General features: G+C 36.6%; 1 protein-coding gene across 6 annotated transcripts in view; it reads left to right on the plus strand.

Moving 5' to 3' along the window:
• hnrpkl (heterogeneous nuclear ribonucleoprotein K, like) overlaps window positions 1–12,323 on the plus strand; it is a 29,539-nt gene that overhangs the window by 8,383 nt on the left and 8,833 nt on the right. For 4 of the 6 annotated variants that reach the window (XM_082171470.1, XM_082171474.1, XM_082171471.1 and 1 more), the window contains exons 6-10: window positions 4,360–4,459; window positions 5,586–5,699; window positions 5,824–5,952; window positions 6,115–6,425; window positions 6,958–7,011. In XM_082171470.1, coding sequence (XP_082027596.1) covers window positions 4,360–4,459; window positions 5,586–5,699; window positions 5,824–5,952; window positions 6,115–6,425; window positions 6,958–7,011 — 708 coding nt within the window. The remainder of the gene's footprint in view (window positions 1–4,359; window positions 4,460–5,585; window positions 5,700–5,823; window positions 5,953–6,114; window positions 6,426–6,957; window positions 7,012–12,323) is intronic. The other 2 variants (XM_082171472.1, XM_082171473.1) reach the window with 1 other exon arrangement.

Raw genomic sequence — 12,323 nt, forward strand, 5'->3', positions numbered from 1 at the left:
TAAATACATAATAAAAGTTTTGTTGAATTATTATTTTTCAATTGTTTTACTTCATCAATCAATTTATATTATCTAAATATTTTATATTGAACTATATTAATGATAATAAATTACATTATTATTTTACTCAAGCCCGGTTAAAACAGACTCAGCCTTACATATTCGTCTCTCATGGCATGAGCGTGTCTTTTGCATCGTCGAAATAGTGGTGCAGGTATGACGTCACTTTGTAGGCCAACCGACAGTTATCATCACACTGGTTCCCTCAACAAAAACCTATTAGGATTTTTCCATAGGCTTTTGGATTATCGTGAAGAACGAGGTCTGTGGTCAACAAAAGTTTATAATACTTAAAAGTTTTGTCCATCAAGATTATTTTGTTAAATGCAGCTGCCAGAAGTAAAAAGCTAAAGGTACGCTATAAACTAACTACACCACGGTTCCACGACTTTAATGTCACCATCACTAAGATTCCGACAACTTTTTCAGTTTTATTTTAATTTTAAAAACATTTCCCCTGAAAGTTTGAGTTAGAATAGTTTATGAGCACAATTATAAGCATAATGAGGCTGTAAAAGTGGACTGAGGTTACCTGTTTGGCGTGATGACGTTTAATGCCCCCGACAGCCTCTTTTGTCCCATTTAGCCACTTGTTAGCAACTCCCTTTTTCAAGACGCATAACTGCTTAAAAAAAATCACGAGTGTGTTTATACTGATGTATTTTGTCGTAGAATAAAACGTGGAAGTGTCTTGTTGAGCTTGTTCACCACAGACCTTGTTTCAGCCATTTAACCAAAATCCCATTCAAAAAGCCCATTGACTTCAGGACGACGGAACTGGAAGTGCTAAAATGCTAATATGTATCTGCATTTTGGCCTACAAAGTGACGTCATACCTGTACCACTCTGTGAATATCAGCTGGTTCCAATCAGTGGCCAATGTTTTGGGGTCATATAAATATAATATGCACTGTTGCATTCTCAATATTTGGTGATTTAGCCTACGATACAGGATATGTTCATTCGCTTTTACAATCAGGTATTGTTCATTACCACAGCAACCGCTTGCACGTCCATGTTGAAAATACTGATATGGAACTTTTGTTGTCAAGTAAGCTTCATTTGTCCCCTGTTGCAAGCCTGTGTGCTCTCTAAACTGTCCTGTGCTGCACCGTTCTTTGTTCCGTCAACATCAACATTAACAGACGTTTAGAGTATCAATTTATGAATTGATTCGAATAAAAAAAAATTCAAAATCTAAAATTATTCTAGCAGCTTCACTTTACTACCGCTGGTTTAATTTATCAACTGAGAACATGACACCCTGAATAGCATAAAGAATTGCCAATTACCAACATTTTATTACAGCAACTTAATTTTCAGTTTCGGTTCTCGGCTAAATGAAAACTTTAAAGTACCCCTGTAGTCAATCATTTTATTCCTTTATGTATCGCTCTCTACAGCGTCGGACACATAACGGTATGATTACGATTGGCCTTTTGCTTGACTGTTATCAAACAGCTAATAATGTGTTGCTAATGTTACTCAAACCATGTAACCATGTTACACAAGCTAATGTTACACAAATACGTTCGCCATCTCAGTCTGCCTTCTAAACATCAGTATCCTTAACCCTTTGAACAACTTAGAACGTGGAGAAAGGCATATTGTTCATCATAACATCGTAATATACATCTTAAACATAATTCACCCTCTATATTGCTAAATGTACCCTATTTTTCATATCAACAGAAAAGTATGCCAGGATAACCTGGCTTCTCTTGTGACTCCCCTGCTTCATAGCATAGTTAATGATATGTGATGCGATCTGGGAAAACCCACCACATGGTGAAATTTGACCTATTACAGGTGTTGATATCATATGGAAGCTGGTATCAAGCCCTTTCCAAATCTGTTTTTATTTTTATCATAGCTTGTTGGTAGCAAAAGTTATGTTTATCTGAAGTCGGCCGATCGCTATGATTTTCTGGAACGGAATTTTGAGAAAAACAGGTTTTATAACGGTCACCGTCGGGACGCTTGGCACTCTTTTTTTTTTTTTAAACAGGATTGGCACGAAATGCGCACTAATACGCATTCACTGTACATGTTATGTGGTTTATTTTATAGGTAAACTATCTTTGTGGTGTTAAGAGACGGACGGGTGTATGGGATATACGGCGATTGTTTTGTTTTTTTCACCTCTGCCGTGCGTTAGAGAAAATGGTCGCATATAATGCATTAGAGAGAGTATTTTCAGCTTGACACTATCGCTGTTTTTTTTGCACTAAACAAGGGAATTTTGCCAAGATATTTTCAGAGATGAGAGAAAAGATGTTATAGAATAATAATTTGATGAGAAATTTTTTTGACAAAAAACTGACATTCAAACTATTTTGGAATTTACTGAAAACGGCCCAGCGCGACATCCGACGGGTTTTCCCAGATCGCATCACATATACTAAAGCCCCCCTCGTGATGGGATTGGTTGTAGTTTGTGACGTAAGGAACACCAGTGATTTCAAACCGCGTTTTTGAGACTGCCTTTGGTAAACTTCAAAAAGAAAATACTCAGCAATGGTGTTGACTTATGAATTTGCACATGGTTTGTCTTAAAGCATATTAAAAACACCACATAGACATATAAACAACATTAAAAGCTTGATTTTTTTTTTTTTTTAAGCCCCGAACAACCCCTCCCGTTTTGTAGCGTTTAATTTATATCAGTTCGGCCAGAGCCCATTAGCTTGATAAAGCCAAAGTTTCCTTCTAATCTCTAACCGTTTCTCCTCCTAACCTTCACCATATCGCTTTAAAATATAGCATTCTGTGCATAATTCAAATGGGTCCGATATATTTTGTAGTCTGCGCCGACTCGTGCATATGATCCGCTTTGTGCTATCGTGTATCTGGACCGGAGCAGACTGTGCACGCTGCGGCGGTTTGTGTGACACTGACGTGAAACCAGACTTCATTCGCCCCAATGGAAAGCATATTTGAATCGTCTGAATCGTTCCCTATCCTCTATATAGTACACTATCTGTCATTCATCATGAAGAAAATAGTAAACGTGTGAAATGACCGATTTTGGCTGCAGCTTCAGCGTCTATTTATAATGTAGGGGGCGGGACGCTATAGACTCTAGAGAGCATTTGATTGTACAGAAAATCTGATGAGAAGCTGAAGTGCATCGTGATGTCATGAAAATCTTTGATGCATATTGGCGGAAGTAAGAGACTAAGTTTTGAATGCTAATATCTTCTAAATGCAAATTATTGTTTTGCAGCACACTAGCTTATAGATAACCTTAAGGCTAACATATTCATACTAAAAGCCCAAAAACTTCATGGCGACTTTAATTTCCTTTTTGATGTTTTGCGAAAATATTAATTTAAGTGCATTACTTCTTGGTCTTTGCGGTAACTTAAAACTGTTTAAAAGTTAAAAGTCTGTCACAATAATGCATGCAGATATAGCTGCCATAATATTGCAAAATATCTACCAGTTATCGCGTCCTATGCATCATTATACTGCCCAGCCCTAGTTTGGATGATTATTTTCATAGCTGATGATTCTGACAGTGAACTGTGGAAAAGCCCATCTCTTTTTCGCTCTGTCCGTGTTCCCCCAACCCCTGAGCCCCCCTCTCTCACTGTTCACAACATCACTGTCCATGATTCTGAGCTAGTGCTGTGGCGCAGCCCTCTCTGTCACTCATCACTGTTGTCTTTGATTTTTCTCTGGTGCTGCATTTCCTTCCCCTTGTTTTTTTTTTCCCCCTTCTCTTAGCCCACATACGTTCAGGTTCTTAATCTGCAAAAATCTCTCATTTTTTCCCTTCCCCTTCGCCTTGGTCTTTTGCTGCTTCTGTTTGTTTTTGGTTTGGTTTCTCTCGTCGTTGAGAGAATGTGATGTGCTGATGGCACCATAGAGTGAATTGCAAGAGACTTTATTTTTATTTCTTCCTTTCTTCTCCCAAATGATCTGGTGGTGGCATAGTGGTAAGCAGGCCTGTCTTGCTCTCTCTCATTTTCTCGGCTCGTGTAGCCGTACAGAGCCTGTTCAGTCTCAGCCCTTCCACTGTCGCCCATCTCTTCAAGGCCTGTTTTAATTGAATGTGCGAGAACTGAGTGCATGTCGATTGCCCGTATCTCAGTCCAGTGTTGGAAGACTTAAAACATGTGTTCAGCAGTCCTCTTTTTAATTTACTTTCTTTTGGTTTAAAGTGTTATTTCCCCCTACTTCATTGCTTTGTGGTATGCAGCAGGGCTCAGGATCTAAAGTTTTGTATCTGTTTTTTTGTTTTCTTTTTGTTGTTTTTTTGCTTTTATCTTTCATTTCACTGATGTTCTGCTACAGTATCCTGAGTGTGAGTGCAGATATAGAGACCATTGGTGAGATTCTGCTGAAGATCATCCCTACACTGGAGGAGGTGAGCATACCAAACCCAGTATCGAAGGTATTAAAAACCCTATGAAATCCAAATTGGTGTTTTGCAGGATTTAGTCCATATCCATTAGGTTTGATGTCAGCTGTACGCTTGTCTACTCTAAAAGTTGATGCATTGTTCCAAACGCATATGATTTAAGATAAAATCTTAAATTGTGAATAACAACTTAAATTTTGAGTCCGACTTTATACAATATTCTATTCCAAATTGGAAAGCTATACTGTAGACTAGGGATGCACCGATACTAGTACTCGGGTGTCGGTCCGATACTGTGCTCATGTACTCGTACTTGTAAAACTACCCGATACAACCGCACCCGATACCGCTTTAAGGGGTCATTCACATATCGCGTCTAAAAACGTGTGGAAAGCGCGGCCGCACCGCTTCCTTCTCCTTTCCACAAGCGCTTGCTTCCTTCTCCTTTCCACAAGCGCTTGCGCTCTCGTGGCGTCTGTCGTTGCTATGCAACCATGACCATAGGCGCGCCTGGAAAAACGAGTGTGCCACGCCGCTTCTATTATGAGTGCGCTTGCCGCACACCTACATTTGAAGTAACGAATTTGCATGCGCAAAAAACGCGATATGTGAACGGCCCCTTATGGCAACGTGACATTAGCCTAACCTCTCGTCAGTTGAGCAGGTAGTCGGAGGAGGAGTAATGTCAGCCGTTTGGAGATATTTTAAGATAAACGATGATGATAAAAGTAGAGCAGACTGCAAACTATGCTCTGCTAAATTGTCAAGAGGAGGGGTGAGAATTAGCTCCTTTAACAAAGTATACAACTTGTATAATCAAACTGCTTGTGTTACAGTCAGAAAGTGAAAAACATCTGATGAAAATAAAACATTGTTAGAAGACCTGTAATGGTATCATTAAGTACTTGGTATCGGCAAGTACCCAAATGTAAGTACTTGTACTTGGTCTGAAAAAAAGTGGTATCGGTGCATCTCTACTGTAGACTTTGTATACAGTACAGTAGTATTTGTCATTGCTAAAAATATATAAACTGTTTTAAAAATATTAATTATATCAAATTTCAATGAATAATAATAATAGAGAAACTATGGATGTGACTATGTATGGTTGGTTTGCACGTGTCCTTAAACATTCTTTTTTTTTCTGTATATTTGGTAGTATCAGCATTATAGCGGGACTGACTTTGACTGTGAGCTGCGTCTGCTGATTCATCAGAGTTTGGCCGGAGGCATTATCGGAGTTAAAGGTGCCAAGATCAAGGAACTGAGGGAGGTAAGCTCAGTGCTAAAAATACCATGTCGTAAAACAGAGTTCATAACCAGGAAGCTTAAAATATTTATATCAGCTTAACCAAAAAGATGTATTTCTCTGATGAGAAATTGTATTAATTTTTAAGAATACCCAGACTACAATCAAGCTCTTCCAGGAATGCTGCCCCCACTCCACTGACCGTGTAGTGTTAGTCGGGGGTAAACCTGAGCGTGTGGTTGAGTGCATCAAGGTCATTCTAGAGCTGATTTCAGAGGTGAGATGATGATGACAGAGATGCAAGGACTTTTTTTACACTTTAAAAAAAAAAAATTATTATACAGTTTTCTCATTTGACATTGTAGCAACATTCACAGTTTATTTAGATAAACACTTTGCTTCATAAATAAAGCTTATATTTGTCCTGTGTTATCTGTAGGCTCCTATTAAAGGTCGAGCCCAGCCCTATGACCCAAACTTTTATGATGAAACGTATGACTATGGTGGTTTTACCATGATGTATGAAGAGAGAGGGCGACGGCCTATGGGTGGGTTCCCGATGCGCGGCCGGGGAGGGTTCGATCGCATGCCTCCTGGCCGTGGTGGCCGTCCCATGCCCCCTTCCAGACGAGATTATGATGATATGAGCCCACGCCGTGGACCACCTCCACCCCCACCAGGGAGAGGAGGACGTGGGGGCAGTAGGGCCCGAAATCTGCCTCTGCCCCCACCACCACCACCTAGAGGAGGGTATGTAGAGAATGTTGCTTATTGTGCATTGCAGTGTTTTCTACAACCTACATGATTTTATTTTTGCAAAAAGGGCATAATAATAATAATACATTTTATTTGTAATGCGCCTTTCTCAGACTCAAAGCGCTACAGAATGTACAGAACAAAATAATCAAACATGGAGAAAAAATAAATAAATATATATATATATATATATCAAAAATTATAAATTAACATAATGATAATAATAGGAACTATAATTTTCATTTTTATTATTATTAGATCTTGTTTTTATGGTTGCTATTTTTATGGACATTTAAGTCCAGGAAGCCCTGGTGTATTTATATTCATTAATTTCTTTTTAAAATAAATGTTGCAATTAGGTGCGTTTTTATTATCTTTTCCAGTTGTTTGTGTTTTAAGTGATTACGATTATATTGTTGAATGATGTAAATAAGGGAATCAATGCAGTTTCTGGGAGTTCTCTGGACAGTCTGTCCTATATCTTGAATCATACCAGAATAACTGATTACGCCATTTTTGTTTCCAGAGGTGATAGATTTTCCCACCAGAGCTATCACAGCAATATGGATGACAGACCAAGGTAAGTAACCACAAAAGCAGAAAATTTACTGGCACACTACATGTTTGCAAATCAACATAAAAGGAGAAAGCACAAGATGGAGTTTCCTTTGTGTCTTTTTTTATTCAAACATACTGGCCCTCATTTATCAAAAGTGCGTACACCAAATTTCCAGCGTACACCCAAAACCACGGTGACTTTGAGATTTATCAATATGAACGTTGGCGTACGGCACGCTCAAATCCTACGCCAGCTCAGGAGGTGGTGTACGCACGTTTTGAGTGCGGGAATGCGCAGAAAAACAATTCCTAACACCACAAAACGCACTGACAAACTAAAAGATATGATATATTATGACCCACTGTAAAAAAACAACAACATAGTAATTATAAACTTCAGTGTTTATTTTTGTGCAACATGGACTTCAATGTTTAAGTTGTGTGACTTTACCAAAGCATTTGAATTGTAGGCATATGTATTCCTTCAGTTGCGAGCCTGTGCGCTTTACCTGACAGTTCACGCCTTGTTTATACTTTCGCCTGGCTCCGCAGCGCGAGTCTCCGCAGACTGCGCGTGCACCTCCCCAAACGGACGAGGCGTTTATACTCGACGCGCTCGCCGTTGTACTATTCTTTGAAACGATGGTTAGGCCAGGGTTAGGCCCGGCAGGTGTGCACGGACTGGGTTTAGTAATGAAAGGCTATCAATGACCAAAAAAATAATTCAGACTGACAAAATAATAAAAATGACATTCTTCTTTTAAATAATAATAATAATACAAATAATAATAATAACGACATTCTTCTTCTAAATAACAATAAGCGTCATTAATAATAAAAATCTAGAAATCAATTTAGTTTCTTTCCACTTCCCTGGTTTCGCTTTCTCTTTCTCAAAGAAGTTTCTCTTCTTTGCCGTCTTCCGTGTGTCTATGGCGTAAAATGAGGGCGTGGGGGAAGCGGAGACTTGAATATATAGGGGCGTGTTATTCTAATGACGATCGTTTTCAGCCGTGGCATTTATCAAGGTCAGGTATTGCGTACACCTGGATTTCAAAGGTACGCACAGCTTCATAAATCAGGCGGTGAGAGGAGTGTAAGCATAATCTTGCGGCAACATATACACCCGTTTCTACGCAAGAATGATAAATGAGGGCCATTGTGTTTGAGAGTAAAACGAATTATTTTGTAATAAAAAAAAAAAAAGATTGCAAAAAAGTCTTCTTAAGGCTCAAAAATAAAGTTGATAAAATTATTTTTGTAGTGCATGTAAATCTTTGAAAACCTTTATTTTTCTTTGTGCATTTCGAACTCTTTTCATCACAAACGCACAAATTTTGCTATTTTTGCGGGTCTAATTCTTTTGCTTTAAAGTTTAAAAGTTTTGCTTGCAAGTTTAAAAGTTTTGCTTGCGAATGAAGCTGTGTCTCAGTGGGCGGTCTCTACCAACCAGGATGAAAGGCCCTTTTCTATTGGCCACCCTGGATCGAAGTGACAGGTTGACCACGCCCACTACGTTTTTCCGCTGCTGCCGTGCACTGTGTCTGAGAGAACAGTGAGCGAACTTGTAACATGGCGAGCAACAGGTCCTTTACTGATTTAATGTCATAAACTCAATGGCAAGTGAACTGAATTTTTCTCTTGTTATGCTCTACCATTTAAATAGTTAACGTTGGCTAAACCAGTAAAGTCGGGCCAAATGGTCGGGCTTAGGTAATCATGTCTGATCTGCCATAACTTCCTAATCATTTCATTAGACTACCCAGAACCGTGATTGTGCTTGCAGCAGAAGAGACATTACATTGGCTTTTAACAATATTAGGCTTTAAAATTATAATGATAATATAGGTACATAAAATACATAATATAAATATAAATTACTTCACACGTTTTCTTTCGTTAATGATATATAGATTACATTGTTTTACATGCACTTATTTTTCAACTTTTTGCTGTTATGTAAGTGCATTTAAACTTTTTCGTATTCATGTTTAATCTTAAGCAGAGATTTAAATAATGCTGACTGTCAGAAAAGAATCCGGCTGTTGCTACCAGCAGCTAATAGTAGCAAGTCACACTAAAGGCTATATGTCATTTGCATGATCTGTCTGTTAACAAAACTGCATGTCTCTAGGGCACCGAAAGTTAAATAGTGTACCTTAAGTTAAGAAATAACAGTGATTTATAATTTGTGATCAATGATCTGAATTTGTATTTAGTCAAAAACTAAGTAGGCCTACACGGTTACATATAAATGCTTCTTAATGTGATGTGTTTGTTACATCAGCTAATTTTGAAATGCTTGGAAATGTAAACTGATTTTTCCTACTGACACACTACAGCAAAAGATAAAAAAAAAAAACTGGCTTAGAACCAATTTTTGTATAGGCTACTATTGGTGGCTCTGGTTGCTAGCTATGCTGTTGTGTTGGCTAATAAAATCTATTCTGCGGTAAAAATAACTACAGACTGGCCACACATAATAAAACACGACACAATGTCAAATCCAGGCTTGTCCTCTCCATCTTCACTGTCGTCGCTCCTCATCTTATGCTTCTGCTCCTCCGTGAGAGACATGAGACCAGTGTGTCGCTCATCAGTAATCACGCCACCGGCCTCGTCCTGCTCCCCACAGTGATATTATATCAGTTATCTTATCCAGTAAAGGACCTGTTGCTCGCCATGTTACAAGTTCACTCGCTCTCCTCAGACACTGCACGGCAGCAGTGGAAAAACGTAGTGGGCGTGGTCAACCGGTCACTTCGATCCAGGGTGACCAATAGAAAAGGGTCTTCCATCCTGGTTGGTAGAGACCGCCCACTGAGACAGCTTCATTCGCAAGCAAAACTTTTCAACTTGCAAGAAAAAGATTTAGAGTTTTAGACCCACAAAAAAGACAGCAGAAAAGAGAGCAAAATTTGTGCGTTTGTGATAGTGTTCGAAATGCACAACGAAAAATTAAGGTTTTCAAAGATTTACATGTGCTGTAAATAATTTTATGATCAACTTCTTTATTTTTGAGCCTTAAGAGGACTTTTTTGCAATCTTTTAATTGTTTTAATTATAATATAATTAGTTTTATTCTCAAACGCAGTTTGATTGAATAAAAAAAGACACAAAGGAAACTCCATAGCACAATTAAGGACTCAAGATGGGTTTATGTTTGACCTAAAAGCTGATAAATTATTTTGGGTGAAAAGAAAAAAATAGACATGCTTTTTCAATTTCAAGTCTCGTTCCAAGTGAATATTCACTCTCAGCAATGTGTTAAAATTATACTGCTTTGTTCAATTACAATTTGTAATCAAATGATGGCCTTTTCAATTTAAATATTTATTTTATTTAGGGCTGCACTATTAATCAAAATAAAACACAAATCCCGATTTGGCTAGGTGAAAATATGAAATGGCAAAGGCTTTATAAAAAAAAATGTTTTAATAAATATATGCACAGTGTGTTTCATAGTGAGGAGTGGCAGTGTGATCAGAGCGGCTTGATCAGTTCAGTAAACTGAAAAAAGCAGTAAGCTGCTCCGTCTCTGCAAGCGCTGTGGATTTGAAAAGCAAACCGTACCAAATATTACGTTTTTACTCAAGTCCAAACTCACTCCATAATGTCAGTCAAATGTTATAAATAACTTCCATTTAGGATCTGAAGTGGCTTCCTATCACACATTATTTATATATATATATATATATATATATATATATATATATATATATATATATATATATATATATATATATACATATATACATTTTTGCTTTTTTTTCTATAATCGAATTAATGTCGATTAGCATTCATTGCATTTATAAATATAATTTATTCTTATGAAAATACACGAGTTGGGTTGAAGAATACAGAAAAAACATAAACTGTTGTAGTCTTGTTTATTATCTTTGTTTAATAAGTCAAAGCTTTTCTATCCTCTTTTTATTCAGTTACAGTGATAGCTGGATGCCTTTGTCCATATTAGGGATTTTCTGGAAAATTATAAGTTTTACTTCTGTGAGGCATGTTTTGGACTGTCTGCGCGAGGGCGCCCGCCGGCTTCCAGTATGAATGAAACAAACATATTTATAATGCTCACATCACCCAATTTTGGGTAAAAATATGAAAAATATAATTTCTCGCTAAAGAAATTTGAAGTAGTATTGGTAGTATTCTCCAGTATTGGTGTACGGAAGTGTTCCTGGCTAATGATTTATAGTTCTAGGCCGCCTGTGTCCCTGACAGCCTGCATGATAACAGGGCACCCTGTAGTTTTCCGTAAGATAAAGGTTTTCAGTCAAATAAAATGTATTATTATTATATTTATTCTTAAATACTTTATTTTTAATAATGAAAGTGTTACAATAGTATTAATTTTATTTTGTAAAAAATGTAGTAATAATAATCATTATTAGTCACATTGATTTTATAATATATATATATATATATATATAAATGCACATTTTAACAGGAAAATTGCGTAAAAATAATTTGAATATCAATATTTTCATTATATATAATATTTAATTTATAAATATTTATATTAATATACAAAATGTAATAATTTAAATAAAAAAATTAAATGATTTTATAATGTAATTATTCCAATTTTAATCTCCAAATTAATGTAGAAACTATTAGAAAGCCAATATTTTAAATACTTGTTTAATGTCTTTTTATGAATGAAGGCCAGTATCAAGTCAAGTTTATTTGTATAGCGCTTTTCACAATACAGATTGTATCAAAGCAGCTTCACAGTATTAAATTAAAATAATACAACAAAGTTTGTTTCAAGAGGAATTTATTGATTGATCAAATTAAATTAAATATCCCCAACTGAGCAAGCCAAAGGCAACAGTATCACTGTTACTAATACAGCTACATGTCTCAACGAAATAGATTTTTTTTTAATTGATAATAGTCATTAAACATTAGTGTAATTGAAACATCTAAAAAAAAAAAAAACATTTATTATTCTAAAAATATATAACAACTTTTCATTTAAGTGAACTTAAAATAATCCTCACATAAACCCATAATAAATGTCATATTTACCTGTGCCCTGTGAAATATACAGAAATTGAATAAAGTTATCAAACTGCATAAATTATAAATTAAATATAGGTTAATCCTTATTAAAGCTACAAAAGTTCTTTAGTCAAGAGCAGTGAGTATTTTCTCTGTTTTCTTTATTCTTTGATTAACATTAATGACAGACAGCATTAGTGGTTGCTGCCACTTTAAGACCAGCCACTGCTGCTGATGACACGGATCTCACTCATAACTCTTTACGTTCATTTAAGACTGCTCTTATGAGGATATAATTGTGTATATTATTAGTTT

The sequence above is a fragment of the Leuciscus leuciscus genome, assembly GCF_965113295.1.
Source record: "Leuciscus leuciscus genome assembly, chromosome: 5".
Taxonomy (NCBI): domain Eukaryota; kingdom Metazoa; phylum Chordata; class Actinopteri; order Cypriniformes; family Leuciscidae; genus Leuciscus; species Leuciscus leuciscus.